Here is a 25,231-nt window from a genome sequence, read left to right on the forward strand (position 1 = left end):
CAAGAATGTACCAAAATCTCTTCTTTCTGTTTTCCACATCTCTGGAGAAATACTTCAAAGTTCACTACAAAATACTTATCTAAACATCCTAGTCTTTTCATATTATTTCAAATATAGATAGTTTAATTCTAAATCCAGTTGATATTTCAATAAAATAAATCCTATTAAATAAATCACATTGTGAAACTTAGAAAAATTGTTCAAATCTGCAATGCTAATATATAAATATGCTATTATTCCCAGAGGGCTCTAAACCATCCCCTTGTGTTGCTGTGTTTGTTAACATATTCGACAATTTATGATATAATAAATAACCCCTTTTTTTTGTTCATTAAGACTTAGATAGAAACTGGCTTGAAAACCATGGCTCTAATCTCTCTAATCTCAACCAGTGATTTTGTTGCCTCAGTATCTAACTGGCAGAGATTCTCAGCTAATACTTTTGGCATTTTTAAGGTGCTATGATCTTATAGCTATATTGGACAAGAACTTTAAATATTGAATATTACTAAGATGATATTTTAGTTCTACAAAAAGATATAGTACTTTTCTTTTGAAAAATCCCATTTGCTGTGTAGAAAGAGCATGTTTCTCCTTGGAGCTTTCATGCTGCCAAACTTGTTTCCCTTCCTTGGCTCCTCTGTTTCTCTTACAATTCTCCAGAACCTCATTAAACCTCACTGGAGAGGCTTCTAAAACCTTGCTTTGGTTACGATGTTTTAATTTCTCATGGAATCTGCAACTTATTTCTTAACAAAATCTGTCTTCTCCCTTTGAGGTTTGGTTTCTACTATTAACCTTGCCCTTTCTTGTTTCTTCAAATCAAAAGCATAAATGATGGAGTTAAATTCCACATATCTTCTTTCTGAAAGGCCACTATTAACCTCTTGCTATTCTCGTTCATAAAAAAAATAAACTAAAAAACCAATTATAATGGACTGACTTCTTGGTTGACAATTTCTTCAAAATCTCCATAACTTTTTTCATAGGCTCGTTCTTTTCCTCCTTTGTGTCCATACCTTTGTATCAATGTTACTGTTAAGCACTTTCATTTTCTATATTGATATTTCTATTTTTTGCCTTCCATTAATCACATTTGTACTGTCTTTCATTTCACCTCCACTTATCCCATTACACTGCATGTCTCAGTGCTCAAAGTTAATCTCCTCCAAGCATTTCTTCTGTTTTCCAACTAATACTTCTGCAGAAATCCTTCAACTATGCACAGACCTTCTAATTCTAGTCAGCTAAGCCCTTCTGATTTCTTCTGTGCAAATCTCTTCATTAAAATCATATACACTTCATGGAACTCAGGGTATAGAACCGTATTATTCTTGCTGTGTAGATACCTAGGTACCTATACAGGCACAGGATGGCAGGGCTGCTGTTGCATGAACTGGCAGCATCTGTTAGAAATTTGGGAATGGAAACCGGGGTGAGTGAGGTGAGTGGGAAAGTGACGGATGAAGGAGAAACACCGCAAAATCAAACAGTGCATGGGTGAGGGACAAAAATAATGGAGACATTCAAACGCACGCTATAGGAAAAGGCAAAAACCAGACAACATCAAACCAGCAATAGAAAACACAGAGAGACCACAGCATTAAATAGGGCAGAACCGTTGTCGTAATGCTGCAAACACCAAAGTTTCATACACTGAAGGGATGTCGGTGGGACAGTATGTAGCCAGGCCAAAAGGCTCTAACTGAAGAGCTGTAATACATGTTTATCACAGCAGTAAGTGTAATGCCCCCTCAGACCTCATCACTTCCCCTCACCCGAACCCACGGCAGCCCAGCGCCATGCCAGCAGCCAGCTGACCCCGGGGCTCTACTCAGGGGCCCGTGCCCCGGACTGCAGCGGCTGTCGCAGGGCTCCTGCCGTGGGGTCGGTCACCAAGCCCTGCGAGGGAAACGGGGACGCGGCGTTTCAGCTTCCCACCGCCTGCCAGCAAGGGACGAAGCGTGCCTGCCCCGTCCCTGCCCCGAGCCTAACAGCGCCGGAGGAGGCCGGGCCCGGAGCAACGGCCGCGGCAACGGGGGCTCGGAGGAGGGCCCGAGCGAGCCACCACCACGGCCGCTCCCGGTTGCCCCGGCGAGGGAGACGCCACCCGGCAGCATCCGCGCGAACAAAATGGCGGCGGGCGGGGGGGTCCGGCGGGGCGGGGGCTTGCCCGGGGTAAGGCGGCGGGGCGGGCAGCGGCAGACGGGCTGGGCAGCGTGGCCGCGCCGTGCCCGCTCCGCACACTAACGCGTCGTCGCTGCAGGTGCGGAGACTGCCCGGCGGCCCCACGCCGTCCGCCGCCACGGGGACCGGCGTGCTGAGTGGCGACCTGCTGGCTAGGGAGCAGGAGTACAAGTAAGGAGGAGGCCGGGGGCGGCGGCCAAGCCCTGTCACCTCAGCCGTGTCCCGCACCCTGGCCTAGCGGGGTTTACCGGTAACCCCCTGTACCCGAACCCTCAGTTAGCTTCGCCGAAGCGGAGAGGAGGGTACCACGACGATGTTTAACTGTGCCCTCCGCGGTGCAGCCTCCCTGCTGCCGCCGCCTCACACAGGCGCCTTAGGGTGGGCTGTGCACTGTGCGAGGCCTCGCTTCGATCCCGCAGCGTTGGACACTAGACTCCTAAAACACTGACACTACTTTTAAATTATGAACGTATAAGTGCTTAAGTCTGTTCAAAAAACGCGTAAGTGCTCTAAAGCATGTCACAAATGCAGTGAAAGTGATCTAAAAGCAGTCAGTGTTACCTGTTCTCAGCGTGCACAAGGAGCGGTGTCAACCTCGGTGACTCCCACTGCATGAAAGGCTATGAAGCATGCAAGAACACAAGCTTACTTTAACCTGTACATACGTACAGTGACACATCTTAATTATGTGATCAAGAAATGTAGTTGTACATGATTCCTGTCCCAGCCTCTGCTGCTGAGTATACTTAAAGACTCTTAAAAACAGAAAGCATGGAGGAGATGAAGATGTAAAATGTGTATTAAGCAATGATGTGGCCAAAACTCTTTACCTCTCAGAACTGTAGTCTGAACCTTATTATTTAATGGGTATAGGTGACTTACAACTATTGATTTGACAGAAACCCAGGAAATCGTTGAAACATAACTTTGTTAATACCCTCAAGTATATTTTGGTGTTTCTTTGTAGGAGTTTGTAAAATTTCACTTAGTTCAGGCAGTGGTACCCTCATGCTTACATTTATTTTTTCCAAATCTTTCAGAGCCTCAGTGATGAACTTTCTTGCTCTTTCAGGCAACTGAATGCAGAATTAGAAGCAAAAACAGAAAAACTGGTGCGTCAGGCTGAAGAAGTAATGGTGGGTAGATTATGCAGACTGTTACATGATTCAGCCTTGTTTCATATGTACGCAGGGTCCAGTTTCAAAAGAAATTATTTAGACCATGACAACTAAAAGTGTTTGGGTTTTTTTTTTTGCCTCCAAGATTACAAACTTCTACTAAGAACACATCCAAACTCGATTTTTATATAGTTCCATCCGGTAGATCAGTCTCCACACAGATGCATACAGCATTTGTGCAGATATATACATAAAGCCAGGTAAAAAAATTTAGCTGTTTAGGAAAAGTATCTGGTTTTATGTCTTAAATACAAACAAACAAACAAACCCCTAGGTATTTGAAAACCAGATACTGTTGCAATAACACTCTAGTGAAATAGGATCTACATTGGTCAAGCTGAAAGAAGTACAAAGAATGAGCAGCATAAACAGAAAATATTTGGTTAGTAAGAAGGAAACTTTCTTAAAACAGAAAAATTTCCCGTCTTTGTCTGTATTATCTTTTAACATTGGTGTGGCTGTATACCACACAGAGTCAGGGTTTTATAGGAAATTAAAACAAGGGAATGGGGGAGGTATGGTTAATGCCCAAAACAGTTTGGAGAAGGTGTTCTACATATTAGATATATTCATTGTAAATGCACTCAAATAAGTAAAGCTTAAAAAGCAAATTACTAAGTCTTCAGGAGAGCTATACTTGTGTGCACTTTTCCTACTGCTGAAATTTCTTTTTTATGTCCTGTGAAAACATAGTCTTCTCTTGAGCTGTGACAAGCTGAGGCTAACTGCTTGACATTGGAACAGAAGCAGATGAAGTGGCTAAAACAGCATCTAGTCTCTTTCCTTTAAAAGCCAGCAACAACAAAACCACCTTTTTCTTTGTTTTTCCTTCTCCAAATACAACAGAAGATCAAATATTCTTAGGACACTTAATATACCACATGGCACTGCCAGATTGCAAAGATACACATTTAACAGGAGAAAAACACTTTTAAGTTAAAAATGAAACAAAAAGGCCCTGAACTAAACACCCTCCCCAGAAAACAAAACACAAAACAGGACAACTGCATTTTCTTCTGGATTATGCATTGTGATTGTAACTTAGCAGCATAGAAGCTATCTGAACATTCAGACTGAATTGTTCTCTAAAGTACATACAGCAATATCAGTGTCCAATTATAGTCATATTGCAAGAATAAAGATTTATTTCTAAGGCTTATACAATATGGAAAATTGAAAAATTGTTCTACCTGCTGTGCCTTTGCTACTTCCTGTATTTCAGAGAAAAAGGAAAGAGGGTAACAGCATCTCAGATGATGTTAAGTTGAGCAAAGTTTTATAAGCAAAAGGCAATTGCATACTGCAGAGCTGGAATACATGATGGGGTACAGGAATGGCATTTTAACTTTTCCACATCTTTTCCTGTGTTTGAGAAGTTCTTTTACACACTAGGCTATAGTTTCCACTCTTCTCTGTAGTGGACTGTTGTTGTGATCTGTGATTTACAAATATGTGATTAGTCTTTAATGGATTATATTCCCCCCAAATTGACCTTTTTTTTTTTTTTAAATAAAGAAAGGCCAACAGGAGATACTGTCTAGACCAGTGTCAGTACAGACTGAATCATCTGAAGAAGCCAAAAAGAGGTATGTGCTTTACAGCTAACAGAGGTATGTGCTTTACAACTGCTGCATATAATTCATGGGGAATATTTACAGTGATCCTGCACACCCTGCCTTGCACCCTTGGTTATGCTGCTGTTGAATCTATTTTTGCAGCATACTGGATTGGTGGAGTCTAATTTTTTCCTATTATTTGAAACAGTTGATGCTAAGTAAATGTTATTCCTTGTTATTTCAAAAAAGTCTTCATTTTCATGACATGTTCTACCTAGGATACTAAGTAGTACTGATAGCTATAAAAAAGCAAGGTAAGGCAACAGGTTTATTTGCAGTACGAAACACTAGACAGCAGTAGGTGGTTTTTAACCAGTTCATCTGACAAAGCGAATAAATAGATACTGGTTCATATTAAACTTGGCCTAATGTTCCTGGGAAAGAAAGTGTTTGATGAAAAAACCCCATATAAACAAACAAAAAAAATCCACTCCCACCCCAACCCCAACACAGAGAGAAACCCAAGACAGACAACCATTCAGCTGCCATCCTCTGGAACTTGGATATCATTACACCTCAGTAGTCTGACAGCTTTGGCCTCTATGAACGTACATACAGCTGTGTGTTTTGGCCTGTTAAGTTAAAACCCATTAGTGCTGGAGTGGATACATAGGTGTATTTACTTAGCTGGTCAGGGGCATTATTATTTTCTTAGTTGTTCAAGAGTTTGTATATTGACAGCACAGGGAGTGGGTGAATTTAAGATAGACTAATACACAGTTTATCAAGGATCTGATCTGGTAGGTTCCTAAATTTCTGATGCTGCTAATCTAGAATAGAGGTACTGGGCAAGACTACATAGTGTTTCAAAAGTAAAGCAGTTGGGAAACATAAAATAGTATATATGAAAGTCTGCTAGAGATGATGAAATAATTACTTCTGTGCAGAGCAAAAGCGAAACCAAAAACTGAGGGTTTCCCTGTGGACATGAAAGGGTTTTTCAGAACACAAAATGTGTGACTGTGGTAGAAAGCAACTCTGTGATAGAAGCTTGGCTATACCATCAAAAGTTTGCTGCTGTAGTTAAAATTATTCCTGAGCTATTTAAAAGCTAAATTTGTCAGTTGTAGCGGGGGGGGGGAGGGGAACCCAAAACTCCATGTGTTATCAGTATCATCATGCTTTGCAAACAAATTCTGGATCTTGCTTTAGTTTTATGTTCTGTTAGATGGATTTTGAGCTGTAGAAGATTTTTAAGAACTTCAAACTGGAGTTAAGTTATAGGGCTGGTTTATGAGCTAATGATGTGATTGGAGGGTTTAGCCCTACTACAAAGGGGGTTAATAGCTTTGATGGTATGCATTTGAAATAAATGGGAGTGCTGGAAGAATTAAAAACAAATATTGGCAATTGGCATGTCAGCGAAGCGGCTGATCTCCCAGTTACCTTCATAAATTAAAATACCTTAAAACAACCACAGTCTGTGTGCTGGCAGATATTTATGTGACAGAAGAATTTAAATCCTATACTGTAGTGAAAAAAATAGAAATGTGTGCTAGGAATTAGGCACACTGATTATCCATGAGTGAACATTGAGGCCATTCAATTAGATTAGTTCCAAGTATTTAATATTTAATTTAGACCATTTATGTTTTCCAAAATTGTGCAAGCAGATAGACCATAAATCTAAAGGAAACATTTCAGAGATTTTTGAAACATCCATTTGAAATTTCCATTGATTTTATTACAGAGAATGAACATTAAAGCAACTGAAAAGAAAGGGAGAAACTGAAGCAAAGAAAGATGTAGTACAGGGGGGAAAAAAAGACAGGTTTAGAGAAAAAAATAATCATTAAGCAAAGTGAAAAAAGAACAACAAATATAAGTCACTCAAAATCAGTATATTTTAAAATAAGTGGTTCTGGAGGTTTTATTGCATCTTTTTTTTTTCAGAGGAACTTGAATTATATAGAGACAAAGCAGCTCCAGTGACACCACACTGACATCAGCTTTTGTTTACACTTTCACTCCTCAGAGCACTGCCAGGCTCATGGCGATGGGAACTGTGCGCATGGACAAGCATGCTATAGGCTTTGAATAGGATTAGCAAACACAAAGGGTTTGCTCATGCACATGCCTCTCCTGTTTACATGCAGAGATGGAACTGTTAAACATTAGCTTCTGTTTCAGTGTTGCCACAATACTCTAGCTACTTATTTATATACCTTTTCAGGATTTACACATCCATTTCACTTATGACACAACTATAGAACTGTATTATGAGGTTTTAAAAATGGGTTGTCATGTGTGGGGAAGTGGAAGTAAATCGTTAAGGTTAAACAAGTTTGAGGAATTTAGTGAACAATGAGGGTTTATTTTGTTTCTGTTTTTTAAAGAAGGCCCTGAGACAACAGCTATAGTAGGAACAGATTAGTCTATTGATGGAAAGAACATTATTGTTTTCTTGAGTACAGAGAGCATTGTATTTTCATATTTTTCAGAATAACATGAAACTGCTATTTCTATGGCAGCAAATCCTCACTTTCTGCATGCTCTTAATGTTAGCCAATAGGAAGGAAGCATAAGGAAAATAGGGTAAATAGACGAAAACTAATCATCCTATTCTTGAAGTCTGTTGCCAGCCACACACAGATGATTTCTCCAGTTGTGTTTTTGTTCTTCTTGTTGCTGGTTGGTTAGGGGTTTTGTTAGGGGGTTTGGGGGTTGGTTTTGTTTGCTTGTTTGTTTGTTTGGGTTTTTTAATAAAATATGGAGCTTTATGCAGATAATTCTTCTTGATGAATGGATGTCTGTGAAATTTTTAAAGGCAGTATCTAAACATTTGCTCAAATCAGCTGGGGGAAAAAAATTGAGGTGACTTGATGTGCTTATATTTAAATTTTATTCCAAATCTTTTATAAGCCAGCATTTTAATTGAAGTAAAAAATTACAAAGGGTAGTAAAAAGGTAGCCTTTCAGTGCAATAGCACAGATGCCTGTAATTCATTCTGAAAGCAAAAGAGCGATATATATGACAAGAAACTGGACTTGGATAGTACACAGCATGCTAAAACTTTCTGCTTTTTCCCAGCAGATTTAAAAAATAATCATTTAACTTGAAGTTCAGTTACTAAGCAGCATGATTTTCAGCCAAATAAGCAGATAAGCAGCAGTCACCTGAATTGTAAGAGATTCAGATTGTGGTACCTAAGTAAACTGCTGCAGGTGACTTAGATAGCAAATAAGGTAGAATGGAAGGGCAGAGAATGAGACTGAATTTATTGTTAAAGTACCTTAGCTAGATTTATTTTAGACATACAAAATGTTATTCTCCTAATTCTGGCAGGGGAGTGTCAATTTTTATTGTAAAATATTTATGTTGTTATACATGTTCAGTTAATTTTTAATTATTTTAATTTTTTTCTGCAGAGACCCACTCTGTCCTCAAGTTTCTTCTCTTACACATTCACACACTAAGGTATCAGAGTTAAAACTATCCTGGTTAATTTGTCTTCTAGTATGATTTCCACATACTACTTTTGGTTTTGAGGCTGTTGTACACTGGGGACTTACATGGGTAGGAAGCCAAAAGGAAATGATGCTCAAAACAGTGCTACAGGAACCATGTTACCCGGCTTTCTCAGTGCCACTGGTGGTTAAGTGGACTTACATTTCATTTTTGTGTTCTGAGTTTCCTCTTCTGTAAAGCATTCACAGAATTATTCAGTGTTTGGAACATCATATCAAAGTGCAAAGTATTAGAATATAATAAATTTTTTCCTTTCTCCTCTTTCCTCCCCCACCAGTATAATACTAAAGGCAGTGCTACTGTCTTTTAGGTGTAATAATAAACAAGTAGTCGAAATAACTGAGTACAGGAAGGGAAATAGAATGGAAAAAGGAGACTGAGAATAGCAGCAAACTCAATGGTCTCTAATTACAGTTATATTGAATCTTTTAGGAGGTGAGCTAAAACTTCCAAAATATTGTCCTCATTTATGAGAATACAATAAAACCCCCTTAATTTTGGATGAATATTTGTTTGGGTGAAAGTAACAAAAATATTGTTAGATCTTCCTTCTACAGGGAATTTGTAAGATGAAAATAAAAAATGCATAAAAATAGTATGGCTTTGAAGGCACGAAAATATGAAGTCCTGAAAGAAATGCACTCTTGTGACAGTTCAGTAGTTAATATCTTGATTGCCAAGAGTCTTGCTTATGCCTGAATTTATTATGAATATGTGTGCAAAACCTCCCACAAACAAATGACCGTTGGATGTATTATAATTTGGGCCTATGGTTGTAAAAGTAGCAAGATGAATATGAGTGCAAATAAAACTGAAAAATTGTGCTTCTGATAATTTGAAAAGTATCCTTGAGTCTAAATAGATGAAGAAAACAACCCAAAATAACCCACAAGACACTAGAAAAAAAAAAAAGGGGGAAAAAAAGTAATTCCTAACTAATTAAAAAAAATCACTACTTTCTGAAACAAATTGTAGCCAGCAAACAAGAAGAAATGTGCATCCATGCTGATGGCTCAGAACGGACCATACTCTGGAAGTAAGGGGAAAAGAACAACTTCAAGGTATATTATATACCTCTTTTTATTTGTAATAAAATATTTTAGTTGCTATTTTTGTCTATCAGGTTATTTTCATTCATGTATGGTTTTATATTTATATATACTTGTCTAAATAAATGTATCAAACTTTTGGTCCTGCTCAGTCAGCTCCACCATGTTCTCTGTTTGCTTGCAGAGAACATACCAAAAATTATTAGGGAACATGTGTGATTAATATTACAACTGTTCCTTTCTGCTCAAGCATTCTCAAGGCTGACAGGTAAACTCTTTTAACTCTTCAAGTGAAAGGATGCCTAAGGAGCATACATGTGGGAATTACATAATCTGAATCAACCTGAGAGAGCACACTTAGCTGGTGCAGACTGATTTGTGATCAGACTTGTGATGGGAAATAAGGCTTTTGAGTGTCTCCTTTATTTTGATGAGTCTTGGGCTCACAGGACAGGACAGAGTCAGTAATAGTGCTACAGCTTTCAGGAGTTCCAAGCTGAAAAGCTTCAGCTCTGTCAAAAGTAAATTCAAGGTTGTAAAAGCAAGAAATGGAGATCTGGACAAAAGAAAAAAGTAGAGAAATGCATAAAATCCTGGGAGCAAATTAAAATTGACACAAAATATGGACAAATGCCAAAACAGGATGAAAATTGGCTGCAAAGAGACAGAACATGTAATTAATACAGGATGAGGTTGTCTTTCAGGACCTGTAAGTCACTTGTGGACCCTCTGGACCTCTCTTGGGCAGTTCAGGGGAGACTGTCACACTATCACCACTTCAGGAGATTTAGAGGTGAAATTGTGCAGATGCAGGATGAACCCAAAGTTGTGGGAGAAAGTTGGCTAAGAGATTGGCAGCTGCACTGGGATAAGGATATACTGGAGTAAGAATTCAGAAGCTTCAGATCCTGTAGGAACTACTTTATCTTTTTATAAAAGAAAGATGAGGAGATACCCTGTGTAGCAGTTGTGTCAAACACTGTGTGTTTTGATTTTATGAAAACTTTGGTATGCTGCTTCCAGGGTCAATGAATTTTCCTAGCCAGGCATAATGATACAGAAGTTGTGGTAAGGTAGGAGTATAGCTAGAATGGACAGAGTTCTCGAAGTTAACATGGGGGGTAGGGAGAAATAGCAGAATTTAAGGCAAAGGACAGTAGCTAAAGGCAAGTTAACATTCCTGTTTCTTACTTTTACTCTGATTTAGTTATGAAGTTATTGAATTAGAAGATCATGCCAGAATCTTCTCAGTAGAAAATTGTACTGGCTTTTCTGTCCTCTACATTATAATATGTAAAGCCCTGTAATTGTTTACATAGAATACAGTAAAGGAATCTTACATAAAGTGAGAAATTGCCATCAATGTGTCTTTCATATGAATGCAAGCAATGAAGTTGCATTAGGTAAATAACTTTGCTTATTCTTAAAAATAGCAAATACGCTATATTTTTGTAGATGTTAAAATTATTATTATACATTTAAAACCCAAGGTCTGCTTTTTTTTTCAGTTCAAAAGCAAGAAACCTGGAAGTACAAAGTGTTGATGCTGTTGCAGCACTGGGGGATTGCACAGATTTTTCTCTAGCAAAAACAATAAGCAAAGTCGAGTCAAAACTAGAGAAAGGAGTCTTACCAGATTGTGTAGATGATGATACTATTCCAAGTGCTGGAAATGAAATTGGAGCAGGTAGGTTTCCTCCTGTGGTTAAGTAGTTTTATTCTTCCTTCCTCACTGTTAGAAATGGGTTCTCCTGCAGGAGTTTCTGTAGGAATTGCAGGGAAAGTTCTAATGATCTTTAGTTAAAGGCAAAAGAACAGGAAGGTTTTTCTTCTTTATGTAATCCTAGAGAAAGATCAGATCACGTATGAATAATCATGTGAAAAAGTGAGTTTTTATTTTATTTTTACCTTTGTAGGAAGATACTTGGGTGGTTACATATGTCAAATTTGTTCCTGACTTTTGATTCATTTCATTGCGGGAACAGACGTACGTGATGCTAAGCTTCTGTTTCCAGATAGATTAACTCCTGTTCTTTACAGATTCTGCCGTTTGAGGAAAAAGCCTTTCCTCAGATCAGTGCTGTGGATCTTAGTGAATGGCTTAAATGAAGTAATGGTTCAGCTACAGTGCTTGAATGAGAATCCTCCAGCTACTTTCCCACTCCACATGGTGTGTTTGTGTTTGTCCTAGAAATAGAATAGGAAAGGGGATTGCAGTATTTGCCAATGAAGTTAAAGGAATGATGCACATCTGCCTTTTTGGCTCAGATGTAATAAAAGTGAGTTTATATAGTTTCTTACAATGGTAAAGTAAGCATGAAGTCAGAGATTCACTGCAGTAGTACAAAATGCCCCAAACCTCCTCTTTTAATCCAACAGTTTGAAGTAAAGGTAGAAAACTAAATAGGACCTTGTAACAGAGCAGGCTGATCCCTTAGTTGGAATCTCTCAGTAAAGTGATTCCTTGGGCTTATGTGCCTGTGATAGTTTTTAGGCCAATGGCTGATAAGGTTCGATAGCATTGTCCTTTCCCTCAGCTTCTTGCAGTGCTTATCTTGGACTTAGGTTCCATACCTTTATTTCATGATCAGAGGTTGTCACAGTGCAGCCGTTTTTCTGCCAACACAGGATTTTACACATCATTTTTCTCAAGGCCTGTTTTTGTGGGTTATAATTCAACTCTGTGGTAAGAAGCAGTGGTAGAAGCACACAGACACATAGAAGGCTGAACATGAAGCTCTATTTTTATCTAATATAGCCACACACATACGAACAAAATACCTGACTCTGTTGTCACACTTCATGTTAATCTTCAGATTACCTTAGGAATTCAAGACAACTATTCATTCAATCAGAACATTAAAATCTTGCCTACCATTCTCTAAACTGCTGGCTACTTTACAAACTAAGACCATCCTATTAAGCGATACCCCTCGCCTTATCAGCCTCATCAGGTGATTAAAAGCAACCCATTAGGAAACTAGTTGTTTAATTATCTTTACCTCTTGTGAGAATTCAAACTAGTTTTGCATCATAGCCACCTCCAAAAGCTGATCTGGTCCTAGCTGTGCTCTTGGGTTTTCAACAAGGCTCAGTAGTAAGCGCTCTTAATGACACAGAGCTGTCTAAACTGGAAGAGGTGTTGTGTGTGGACTGAGTAAAAGAGGAACCAAAATGGTAAAAAGAAGCAACTGTGTTTTGGCAGGTAGTGGTATAGCCATTGAGTGCTCTGCATGGAGCTTACATTGTTCAATATAAAGAAAAATAATCTGGAAATAAAGAACATAGCTGGTAAATTTGCATATGAAACAACTTAGGCTAGTTAAAACTGACATTGAAGTGTTCTAGAGGAATCTCAGTACTGAGTGAGGTGACAGAATGCAGGTTTATATTCAGCATTAAAGTGTGCACAGCAATGCTGAGAAACCACCTCCAGTTACACCTACTTCTGAGCTGGACTTTGTTTAGTTATGACCAATTAAGACATCTCCAAAAGCATAAACTTAATGTTTAATGGTGGAAAAGGCAAAGTGATTGTTAGAAATCCTTCAGAAGATAACAGGAAACAAAATATTGTGCTGTTAGAATTATGCTATTCTATAATTGATACTACCCCATCTTGAGTATGACACACAGTTCTGCATAGCCCATCTCAAAACCAGGATCTAAGACTAGGAAGGAATATATAGTAGCAGTTAAAAGCATGGGACAACTTGAATTTGAATCTTCAGTCTGAAAACAAAACAAATGAGGGCAGTATAAAAAATTCCATGATGAAAACAGTAATGGGAAGGGAAAAACTGTCTTTTTGTAATGCAAACACTAGTAAATGCCCCATTAAATTGGATTTAAAGCAAGCTATACAAAGTGTTTTTCTTTCACACAATGCATAATTAAATTAGCCAACTTATTGCCACAGGATATTGTGAATGTCAAACTACAATATGTTTTATTATGAAGAAAATCAAGCAATAGTATAGAAGTACCTGAAAGAGTATTAACTTGGTGGCTTCAATATGGTCTCCATCTCAGAACAGCTACTTGTTACTAGAAACTAGCAAGGATGTAACAGGAGGAAAAAAGTTGGTCTGTATCTTGGTTTTTTGGTGGTGTCTTCCTAAATCCTACCTAAAATTGGCCTCTGCAGAATTGCAACTTAATCTGCAACTGGCAGTTAAGAGAAGGTGGCTGAAATTAAAAGAATTCCTCTTCCAACAAGTGAACACATGCAATCATCCATCCCTTCCATGCAGCTCTTGATAATCCTCCTCTACTTTATTCTTTTCCCCTTGTACCTATGGTGAATAATGGTTTTTCTTATTTGCTCAACTTGAGCCTCATACTGTTTCCATGCTTTGTGCCTGTGCAAGTTCAGGGGGAGTTCCATGTGAGTGATCTGGGGAAAGGGTGGGGAATACAGGGTAAAAGAACGTAATTGTTCACACACAGCTTGTTTTATCATGACAGTAGTACATTTCTTAGCTGTCCAAGAGCAATAAAGTACTTCATTTGGAAAAAACATCTGATTAAATTAATTTTAGACTATTAAGTGAATAGTGTACTTTAAAAAAGCACAGTTTACTCTGTGGGAGGGGTGTTTACCTGTTAGGAGGGTTTTGCATTCTGCATTTAATTCCTTGTGAACAGTTTAAAACTACTTTGGGTGTAACCATGTAAATTGCAACTACAGATTGATTGCAGTGTAGATACACCCTACAATATAGTTTTCTTGACGTCAATCTCAAGGAATGCTGTAATGTATAGCATAGTATGCCAAAAGCTTCAATTTTGAATTATGAGTCTTTTATATTTTAAAGATACTGAGTTCAGTCATTAGAAGAAAAATCTATGCAAAGCTTTGCCTAAGAGTGAGAAACCTGAAATACTTATTTAGGAATTTGAGTAATTTTCCTCTTTCTCTTAATAATTAAAAACAGTGTAGTGTGTTTTTAAAAACAAGATAATGAAAGTGAGTTCTTGTATCAGTCTTGCTTCTTTACTGCATCGAATAATGAGTACTCGTGGATATTAAATACAACTTTTTATGTTCACAGAAGCTCAAGTAAGATTTCTTAAGGCAAAGTTACGCGTTACACAAGAAGAGCTGGCTAGTGTAGTACGTGAGTGCAGAAAAAAGGTGAGAGCTGAGTTTTCTTGTCTGTAGAAATGGAGTAAGTTCCCCTGTAACAAATAACATAATGGAATTCCCTCAGCCTTTCCTTTTCAAGTATTAAGAGATAAGGGTCTTCTTTGTTTAGATTTTGTAAGAATTTAGAATCAAGAATAGTAATTTCTCCATTTGTATGATCTTGGGCTAAAAGCTTGCAGGCAGGAAAGAACCACTGGGAACGAAGATATGCCCCAGCTATAGGAACACCGGTGTTGCAGAGTGCCTTAGCTGTTACTGCTGGGATGGAGAGCATTAGCAGAGCCTCAGAAAAAGGAGGAGGAGAAGCTAGCAGTCAAATATGGATTTTGGTACACAGAGAGGAGTGGTGCCTGGAGCTGATCTCTGATCCAGTTCAAGTGGAATACTGTAATCAAAACAGAAATTTGGCTTTCTCCATTCTTCAGATTGTACTTGATGCAGAGGACTGTATTTGGAATTACATGTTTGGGCAGAACAGGCTGAAGTTAAGGCATTGTTGAGCTACACTTATGTTTTAGTGTTAGAGTGTACTACAAGTGAGTTTTATGATCTGCACTGTCTAGCAATATGTTTTTAGGTAATGCTTAAACATCTCTTGAACTGTAAAACCTTAAATAGTTAGTGTCTGCCTGCCAGAGGGGCCACCTCTTTTTCATGTATTTGTAATCAAGGAAGATTTTTGAACTAACTTTCCATTTTCCACTATTAGATCATTCTTAGTTGTAGTCTCTCATCTTCAGAATGCTTTTCTGCACCTATTCCTCAAGCCTAAATGTGATGATGGCATTCAGAACATATGGCAAACTACCTATATTTTTTCTCTCATGCTTTTAGTTTAGAGTTAAGGAGAAGGATGATCTTAAATAAGTTTTGTGAGATAAGTACCTGGAGAAAATCTTTGAAAGGAATTAGGTTTTGATATTTTATATCTGTACTTTATCCTTTAAAATATAATTTTGTCAGTAGCTATTGAACTTCATATTTTCATGCCAAAAATACCACAGAATTCTGTTACTATAGCAGGTGACAGAAGATGACCCAGTACTTATTCTTGTCATGGTCCCATAGCACTCTGTATCTAAACATGTTGTCTTGGGTTCTAGTTTCTCTGGTCTGAAAATATCTTTATTACATTCAGAAGATCACAAAAATTTCAGATACACAAAGCCTTGAGGTAGATTCTGGTTTTGTTCCAATTCACAGTCCAATTGTTCTAAGGAAGCAGTAAATCTGTTTTAAGTCTAAAGAACTAGGAACTTCTGAGGTGCATGTGGGCACATGAAACTTGGAGTAAAGCATGTGAGAAGCATGTATTCCTAGTTGCTGGGAGAACAGGAGAGGAAGATCTGTTTTCATGGAAATTCCATTTCTGTGTGTGCCTTGATTTCTTTTTCTTAAAGAAATGAAGGGCATAATGTATCTCTGAAGTAACATTAATATTCACTTACCATGTTTAAAAGGTTAGAAAAGAAAAATGCATTGAAATTAAAATGCCTAATGTGGGATGTAATTGCCAGTAAGGTCATGAATCTAATACAGGATTTACTTGATGTTAAGAGAATCTTGAATTTGAATACTTGATGTATCCCGGATCATTAGCTTGCTTTTAAGTGAAAACCAGATAATCTCCTAAAACATAATGGATTGATTTATCAGTAGTTATATTCTGTTCTTTTTCCAATTTTTCCTAACGAGTGCATTTAGCTGTTCCCACAAAATGTCACAAAATATCTGTGTGCCTCTGTTATTCACACTATTCTGTAACATCTTCATAGTTCTCAAAACCTCTGAACTAGGAGAAATTAAATATTTTACATACTGCTATAAGACACTTCCAAGTAAAAGCCTGCAGAAAATTAAATAAGGAAAGTGTTCCTATCTTTTGAATTGTTGTCCTGGTAAATCTGTGTTTTGTTTTCTTAGTTTCTCGTAGTTCCTTCCTCTTTGAAATTGTTGTGAAGTCCATCATGAAGGATCTGCAAGTTTAAAAATAACAATTTTTAAACTAGTGATCTCCATATGTACAATACATATATATTTACTGTCTTTTATTTACAAAATGTTACTATTGCATTATCCTGCTGCTTCCTTGCAATAATCGAGTTGGGGTTTCTTTGTGTTAATTACTGTCAAACAGGATGATGAAAATCAGAATTTAAAGTCTCAGCTTAAAGAAACTGAAGGAGAAATTGCCCGACTGCAACGAACCATCAGTGTGCAGTGTTCTCAGAGCGAGAAGTACAAAGCGTTGTCACAAGAAGCAAGCAGAAAAAGTCAAGGGTTGCAACAAGAAGTCACTGCTCTAGAAAAGGTATTGCAGATGTTAGTCTCATTTATCTCATAAAAGGGGGAAAGTACTGCATCACATCCCCCTAGCTTGATAGATGTGTTTCTACTGATCCCATTAGTGTTTCAATCTGATAGTAGTTTTAGAAATTGTAATTTAAATGGTCTAATCACTTTCTGAAAGGAGGAAGTAATGTATTTTACAAATTGCTTTTCTTCTGCTTCCACCATCATATATTTCTGTATTTTAAAATAATTAAGTTCTTGTGTAAAAGACCCACAAGAGACAAAATAACTGTTTCAGAAACCACTGTCAAATTCACAGAGGAATCTTGAAAAATACAGGGAAATTTTATTTTTCTGGTTTTAATTGTAATGGTCAAAAATGACTTCTGGTAATAAGAGTTTTATTGTCAACTGCAGAACCTGGTGAACTTTAAAAAAAACAAACCAAAAGCTTACCTGTGGCTTACATTAGTGTCTCTGCAGGTAGAGGAAAGGATGTGTCTTTGGTCTTGAAAATGAAATAATCTAACCTGTCTCCTGCTGTAGGCCACATATGCAAAATTGTATAGGTGCCTAGTTGTAGCAGATGGCTGCATATACAGCTTTGCTTGTTTGAAACTTCATCTAACAGCAGCATGTGGTTTAATTACTCAGAGTGGAAGAGGCTGACTTTAAAATCATGTGATACATATAATATTGAGTCGCACATGTAGTATAACCAGGAGAACGTTTCTGTTAAAAACCTGGGGAAAACAGAACACAGCTCAGCCTGACACAGTCTTGTTAAACTTCCATTAAATCATATTACACATTTGTGTAGGCATGCTTTCTTAAGCTTTGTAGTTCTAGCATTGTAATTTCAATCTTAAGTTTTGTAGTTCTAGTGTTTTTAAACTAAAATGTTTAAAGGTTGTGTGTTCTTTTATGCAGATTCTTGGAGGTTTTAAGTTCCCTCTTGCAGGGGGGTTGGACTAGATGATCTTTTGAGGTCCCTTCCAACCCTTGGGATTCTGTGATTCTGTGATTCAAATGAGTACCCTGATGGTTGATTCTGTCAGCAAATAACAGAAGTACTCATACTGTTCATCAGCTCACAGTAAATAGGACTAAAAGATTTACAAAATCATTTAGGCCATTCTCTTAAACCAGGACAGGACAGATGATATCCAAACCCTCCTGCAAATAAGTTTAGCCTATACTTAAAGCCTTCTGTGATGGTAATTTCCATAATTTCCTTAGACAGTCTATGTTGGTTCTTATACACAGCCACAGTTAGAAATTTTATCCCAGTATTTAGATGTCTGTTGTGATGAAAAGTTTATTCACTTGTGCTGTACAGCTGCTATATCCAAAATATGGTCACTTTGCTCTGCATTTACCATCCTCAGTTGCTTCTGTTGTTCCTAATAGATTTTGTTTTCTAGAATTTCTCAAAGTTACTGATCAGACACGATCATGACAAATAGTGGTACTTGTTTAAAATACTAATAAGGCATAAAAGGCAAGTGTATGTAATGAGTGGTTCTCTGCTAATTCAGAAATTATTTTACTTTTTTTTTCTGATATAAAAAAATATCTACCAAACCCATGCATTTAAAAATAATTTTGCAGAAACTGCTTAAACCTCCTATGGACTTGGCAATCTGAAAACTGGTTTATTCTGTAGTTATGAAGTATTATTCAACACCATATAATTAATGTGGCTGTAGATTACTTCTAGACATACATGTAAAGATAATTTCCTGTGAACATGGGCCTGAATTTGTACTGCTGTGCCTGTAGACTCAAAACTCACACTTTCAGTATGGAGAAAGCATAGTTGAGATAGCACAAATATAATCTCTGATTTTTGGGCTTTTACTGCTTTTGTTGTGATTTCTGCTGCAACATAAATGATAGAAGACTCCGATTGTGATATGTGCTTTCCCAAGCTTCCTCAGATATCCCAGAATTTCTTCAATTTCATTAATCCCCCAGCTACTTTTTCTTTCATGTGCCTCGGCACAGATTCTCACCTGGTTTTCACAATTTACCTAAAACATGGTAATGAGTTTATTTTTAATTCTCATTCTTCTGGTGATTGGACTCTTGAATATTTCTGCTGGAACACCCACCTCGGGCAGCAGCTGAGTGCTGATGCTGCACAAATCTTCCACCCTCTTTCCTGCATCTTCTTTTTCCCCATCTCATTGATCTAATAAACGACATCACCTTTTCTGTCTTTTTTCACTGCCTGTCTACAAGAACATTCTTTCCTCCGTTTTCTCTCTCACTTGTTAGTTCAATCTGTTGTAGTGTTAGATAAAGATCAGGGAAACACTAAGGTTGTTCTCTTACTCCTTTTAAGGCTTCATGCAAGGGTTTTATAATTTGCCTTGAAGGAGGGCTTGACGTTAAGCAAACATCATCTCTCAAATGTTTTTGGGGGTGGACAGGTGTTGCTGAGCTTTCTAAAGATAGAAGTGCTGTATATGCTTGCTACTGGGAGAAAAGCAAGCCTGCTGGGCGGGTTACTTGTGGACAAGCTCTCTGGTGTCACAATCCCTGTTGATATTTAAGTGCGTCAGCCATGCCAGAACAGGGGAAACAATCCAGGGATGGAAATGGGATGCAGTTTTAAAACACAGTAATGTGCTTCCCCCACACACACTTAGAGAAACATTACATGAGAAAATTAATCCAGCTTTTACTTCAAATATTGAAGAATTGGCAGAAACCTTGCCTACTTACAAAGTTAAATACTTATTTCAGGCATTTTTAAGATTAAAACCATCCTCACTAGATGACTTACGAAAAAGAAATCCTTGATAAGGTATTATGTATGACAGTAAATGTCAAAAGGCCCTAAAAGAATTATTATAATTCTTTCAGTAAATGATATGATTAGCTGATACGTAATTTGCATTGCATGGAGACTGTGGTTTTGGTCATTAAATGCTTGGAAGGCTGCATACCAAAGCTTTTCATATTAATGCAGAATAAAGTACATAGCACAGAAGGTTTAGTTGACTCTTTATAGCTTCATCATCTTGATACAAGACAGATTGGTTTGCAGGCTGTGCAGCTTGTTTTCTTTGGGTCAGTCTCCAGCAAATGGGTTTGCATTCCCTGATGATGCAGGTGCTGTGGGGGGACTCTGCTGCTCTACTGGCTGGGCTCTTTCCCATGTGGTTTGTAATCAGTCAGATGGACAGGTTAGCGACAAAAACCTTGAAGCAATATCTGGTTTTGTGCACTCTTAGAGGAGGCACATTCACCAACAGGATTTTGGAGGGTCAGTGAGATGCATCTTACTCTCCCATATTCTTCATCCATTTTGGAGAAAACTGTGAGCTTCCTAGAAATACCTGTTACCATCATAACTTTACCGGTGTCTTTACTGCATACACTTGGCCCGTTAGGATGTATTTCTTGGATAAGTAATGTGGAAATCGTAAGTAACCACAAGAGGTGGTGTGAAATGGAGAAAATATAACAGTTACTCAGAAATAAGTCTGAGGATAAAAGGTTAACAACAAGCCCCCTCTCTACCCTGATCTGCTTAAAAGAATCTTTCTGTGCCCATTACTAATAATTTGACAAAGACAATGACAAGATGTTCTCTTTCTGCCAGAATTGTTTATTTCTTCTACTTTGTCTTTTATCTGTATTCCCTGATCTTTAATCTCATTATTCTGTTCCTCAGCTTGGTCTCTTTTTCTCATTTCCCCACATACAGCACTATGAAATACTATCATCAGAGACAAGAGAGAACTGTTCTGATTGTTGCCATAATCACTTGATGAGCTATTTTCTGCTAGATGAAATAGTTCCTACCCTTAGCCACCTTCAGGAGGCTGTTTTAACTTTTTGGCATGCAGTGATCTCTGGGGAAAAGAGGTAAAAGGAACATGTAGGAGAGAGCAGCTGGGGATACCAGCCACCCTTCCAGAGTCTGCCACAGAGGGCACATACTGATGGGTTTCTTCTGACTGAGCATACAGGTTTTCCAGTCAATCCTGTGGTCTTACATGATCAGCTCCACAACTGTTCTGAGAGAACTTTAAAACAAAGATTATAAAGATCCCTTTACAAAATTTCAAAGGAGAAGGGGATGTTTTGATGGTGTAATTAATTGTCTTTGAGACAGATTCTATCTGCAGGCCAAAGAAGCCCACAGGCTCTTCAGTTTTTAAGGGTGAGCCTTGCTGTAAATGTGATGTCTGTATGGGATTCAGTAAAATAACATTATTCATAATGTTTGTTTTGATTCTTTCCTTCTTAAATAGGAATTGGAGAATCTAAAGCGCGTACAAAAGCAGGCCACAAGCAGTCAGAGTGTAACAGAGGTTTGCTTAAACAGGGCCCTTGAAGAAGCAGAAAAGTATAAAGTGGAGCTGAGTAAACTGAAGCAAAGTAACAAGGTACAGTGGCTTAGGAAAGCACATTTTGATCTGTAATCGATCAGTAATGCTAAAAAGAGACAAACGGCTCAATCAGCTTTGGGAGCATCATATCTCTTACAGTCTTGAATTAACTTAGAGTAAGGCTTGATGAGTTATCTCAGACACTACTGCAACCTATGCAGGAGGAAGAAATGTCCAGAATAAAGTTACCACCTTTCTAATTTTCCCCATTTGTGTGAAAATTAGATGTGCTCAGAAGAAGCGAGAACTACCCACACACACGTGATACATACACACAGGCAAACCACAGCTTTATCTTTGAGATTTTGGGGTTTTAAGTTTTGATGTGGAAATATTTTGATTTATCCCATATCTTTTCAGGAATGTCACGTGTGGCTACTGTTTGTCATTTTGTGATGTAATGCCAAGTTTTTTGCATTGGCACTTCCACAAATTATGCATTTCTCCTTTCCTTCTCATGGTAGGATGCAACTAACCAAGAACTCAAAATAATTGAAGAATTAAAAGCAGAGAAAAAGAAACTGCAGAAGGAAAAAGAAGAGCTAATGACGGGTTTTAAAAAGCAGTTAAAGTTAATTGATATCTTAAAGAGACAAAAGGTAAGGACCAGGTATTCTATTTCAGTTAACAATCTCTAGCTAAATGTGCCTGTTGTTAGGTAAGGTTAGGGTTGTAAACTGAAGCCCCAAGACTGGGAGGTTTCAATGTGAGGCAGCAGCAGCCTCACTTTTTTCAGTGTATATTGCTAACATTTTGCTTTATAGCAGAGGCTGGTCTCCTTTTGAATTGACCCCATTCCTAACTTGAAGCATATCCTGTCATGGTGAAAGATTACTACTGACAAACTTTAGGACTGAGAGTATCTGTTTGTCCCAGAACAAATACTGTTCAGGTAACCCCAGCAACTCCCTTTGCTGCTGTGTCAGTAGAATCCATTTTAGTGATTGAGATTTTAGTTCCCCCTCTCCAGCATATTACTTGTCATAGCAGCAGCTGTAACAGCGTGCCCTCTCAGGAGTGAGCCGTTACATTTTAGACCTACATTCTTCCTGGGTCCTCAAAGCGTGTCCTTCTCTATCAGCACTGTTTATTTATATTCTGAGGCATGCTGTACATGTACAACTCTGCCCAGGTGCAGATCCTTGTGTGTCAGACGAAAAAGGAGAGAGTACTTATATCCCAGGTGTGAATTTACTAGACTGGACAAGGGGAGTTGATCTCCTTTTGTAGTTCATGGAATATCATACACACTTTGAATCACAGAGGATGTAGTAACATCTACATGGCTGCATGGCTGTTCCCATCCACCCTGACTTGCAGGTAGCCTTATTTTGAAAAGCGTTTGAGTCTACATTCATATCTCACTCCATCCCTCTCCTCAGAGCGTAAGAGGGCAGAGGTGAGTGCCTTTCAGTTTCTTTAGCAGCTGAAGCTGCAATTATAAAGAAGATAGACAGTAGAATACCTGCTGACAATTCATGCTGAATAATCAGTGATACAGCTTTCATAGAAAAGGTGTTTCTCAAAAAGTGGATTAATACTTCAGATAGACTAGAGCTAAAGAGGTCTTTACTATCACATTCAATAAAGCTATACTGATGTCCCAAAAAGGAGGGGTGTTTTACTCAGAAAGAGAAACCTGGGACACTACAGAGTGGGTAAGTACCTTGTATTTCTCAAAATACATTTTCAGCATAGACCTGTCAAATGTGCTTTGATGATACGAATTGAAAGAATCTATGAGTTTACATGAAAGAAAATTAAACTGAGGGGAATGCTTACTATACAGGTTGCCTAAATCAGTTTTCCACTTACTGATGCACTTAGGCCTTACTAGTTCCATCACACCTTTCACTTACCCAATACTTGGGATCGTATGCTGTCATTTCTGTCAGCTTTTCCCTCTGAGGCTGAACAAGACACATGCAGAGATAGAGGTTTCACAAATGACTGCACAAGATCTGAACACCGCAGAGTGGTTCACTACGAATTGCTTACTCTGTTGAATCTAATAGGATTCATTTTGGGGTGGAGTTAACTGCTCTTCTTTCTGCATTCTCAAAGCAAAGCAGTTGGAAAGTTAATACAGCAATGTCTGGTGACTTTTTGAGCAGAAGCACCTTAGAAGGGCCAGCCTCTGCGATAAGAAAACTGAACATTTTATTTACCCTTTGAGCACTGCAGTGATCACCAGACATTTTGTAAACACTCTGGAAGCTGTTGAGCCCCCACCAAGGAAGAATAGTTTTGTATGAAGTAGCAGCTTCATGTAACAAAATACACATACTTATCCTAAGAATGGGAACTGCAATATGGAAATTTACCCTTGAAGCTGGAATGCCTCTCCAACACAGGATGAGGGAGGGCAGGTAACTGGAACAAGAGAAACTGTGGCTGCTCCTGCATTTCCGGTGGAACTTTTCTGGCAGTAATAGGATGCAGAGGGATCTTGGGGATTCATCTAACAAAAATTGTGCTAGCTTAGCTTTTGGCCAGCCCTTCTAGCTCTTCGTGTTTATTTTGAGAACTCCCTCAAAATCTGCTCTATGTGTGAGGTAGGACATTATCCTGTGGAACATGAATTCATTGAAATGGGTGTCAAAGAGCAGAATTTGTTTGACCATGGACCAAAACCATAGTCTCAGATCAATACCACAAAACTTCATTAAATATGTTTCTGAAAAAAATTACACATACTGTATCAGAACAGCAGAAAGTAGAGGAAGCCACTTACCTTTTCTTACAAAAACTGTCATTTACTCACAGAAGGATGTTGTTAGCTGCCCTTCCAGATCAGGCTATGACTGAAGAACCTGAAAGAGAATGGTGCTAATTCTGCTTCCTGTACCTTCTGGCAGTAGGCACAGGGGAGGAGCTGCTAAAGTTCCCATGTGCTCTACCTGTGTAACTACCCAGAGAACTTCCAATCTGCTTCACACAAGGCTTTTGTTGAATTAATGAGGAAAACCTGGTTTGGGCCTTTTGTGCAGTGTTTGTGTGGCAGATTCAGATGCACGTGGCAGATATAGCAAGCCTAAAGGTGAGGGTAAGAATGGCAAGAGGGGAAAATCCCCAAAAGGTGTTAAGTAGCAGCAGTAGGATGAGCAGCAGCTGGCAGCAGGGAGCTGTGGGTGCTCCAGGTGGTCTCTGCAGACCACCCTCTGTCTTGAGAATTTAATAGGAAGTCTTAGTTTTAAAAAGGATTAAGGGAAGTTAGTCTGAGCTTTACAGAGCTGGAGCATATTACAGTACCCATGGGAACAGTCCTTTTGAACTGACAACAGGTCTATATATTAGAGTATGTATGTCAAAAAACCACCCCAAACCCCAACATAATGGACTGTTTGGAGACATGAATTGTTTCCTATTCTTCAAAACGTAATTATTTTATTAAAATTTGCAGTAAAACTATTTAGCTGGGATACTTTCCTAGGTAAAGAGCTGATGCAGCAGCGTGGTGCTGAGGATGTATGGCCTCTGCTGTGACATCAGCTGAATGGAGCCCAGGGAGCTTTCGGGGCTTCCTGTTGTGCCTTTTTAGCTGGCAGTTCTGTGCAAATACACTGCCTGTTTAGTATTTGTTTTCTCATCAAACAACAATGATCTTGGCAACATTTCTCCAACCGGTTGCATTATTTGAACAGGAAATAGATTTGTTCTGCGTTTTAAAAGTTCTGTTCAGTTTGCTTTTCATGTGCTATATTCTGTGTAGTAGAAATAAAAATCAGACTACTGAATGATTTTTAAACACGTACATATGTACATGCGTGTGTGGGTGCATAATGGACCACAGGTGTATGGTGTGATACGTGGCAACACAGTCACCAGTGGTCAGCTCCAGGCATTTCCTGTTAAGGTGCAGTACAGTTACTCTTTGTTTTATGC

General features: G+C 38.4%; 1 protein-coding gene and 2 long non-coding RNA genes across 6 annotated transcripts in view; 1 reads left to right on the forward strand and 2 right to left on the reverse strand.

The window, feature by feature from the left end:
• The window catches only part of LOC136018675 (uncharacterized), a 27,488-nt gene extending 14,929 nt beyond the window's left edge, over positions 1-12,559 (reverse strand). Inside the window, exons 1-3 of the long non-coding RNA XR_010614526.1 lie at positions 12,074-12,559; positions 11,408-11,686; positions 11,133-11,262 (exon numbers count right to left, since the gene is read on the reverse strand). This is a non-coding gene — a long non-coding RNA (uncharacterized LOC136018675). The remainder of the gene's footprint in view (positions 1-11,132; positions 11,263-11,407; positions 11,687-12,073) is intronic.
• TEX9 (testis expressed 9) overlaps positions 1,991-25,231 on the forward strand; it is a 26,404-nt gene continuing 3,163 nt past the window's right edge. Inside the window, exons 1-11 of one of the 4 annotated variants that reach the window (XM_065688137.1) lie at positions 1,991-2,178; positions 2,267-2,358; positions 3,260-3,323; positions 4,881-4,951; positions 8,351-8,399; positions 9,426-9,511; positions 11,008-11,186; positions 14,554-14,636; positions 16,786-16,959; positions 21,209-21,343; positions 21,811-21,945. In XM_065688137.1, the coding sequence (XP_065544209.1) occupies positions 2,134-2,178; positions 2,267-2,358; positions 3,260-3,323; positions 4,881-4,951; positions 8,351-8,399; positions 9,426-9,511; positions 11,008-11,186; positions 14,554-14,636; positions 16,786-16,959; positions 21,209-21,343; positions 21,811-21,945 (1,113 nt within the window). In that variant the 5' untranslated portion in view covers positions 1,991-2,133. Of the gene's footprint in view, positions 2,179-2,266; positions 2,359-3,259; positions 3,324-4,880; positions 4,952-8,350; positions 8,400-9,425; positions 9,512-11,007; positions 11,187-14,553; positions 14,637-16,785; positions 16,960-21,208; positions 21,344-21,810; positions 21,946-25,231 lie in introns of those variants that run through there. The other 3 variants (XM_065688134.1, XM_065688135.1, XM_065688136.1) reach the window with 3 other exon arrangements.
• LOC136018674 (uncharacterized) lies at positions 15,726-24,130 on the reverse strand. Its single transcript, XR_010614525.1, has 3 exons — positions 24,081-24,130; positions 17,397-17,683; positions 15,726-16,624 (listed from the first exon to the last, which is right to left on the reverse strand). It is a non-coding gene; the product is annotated as an uncharacterized LOC136018674 (long non-coding RNA).

Source organism: Lathamus discolor, chromosome 8, assembly GCF_037157495.1.
Source record: "Lathamus discolor isolate bLatDis1 chromosome 8, bLatDis1.hap1, whole genome shotgun sequence".
NCBI lineage: Eukaryota > Metazoa > Chordata > Aves > Psittaciformes > Psittacidae > Lathamus > Lathamus discolor.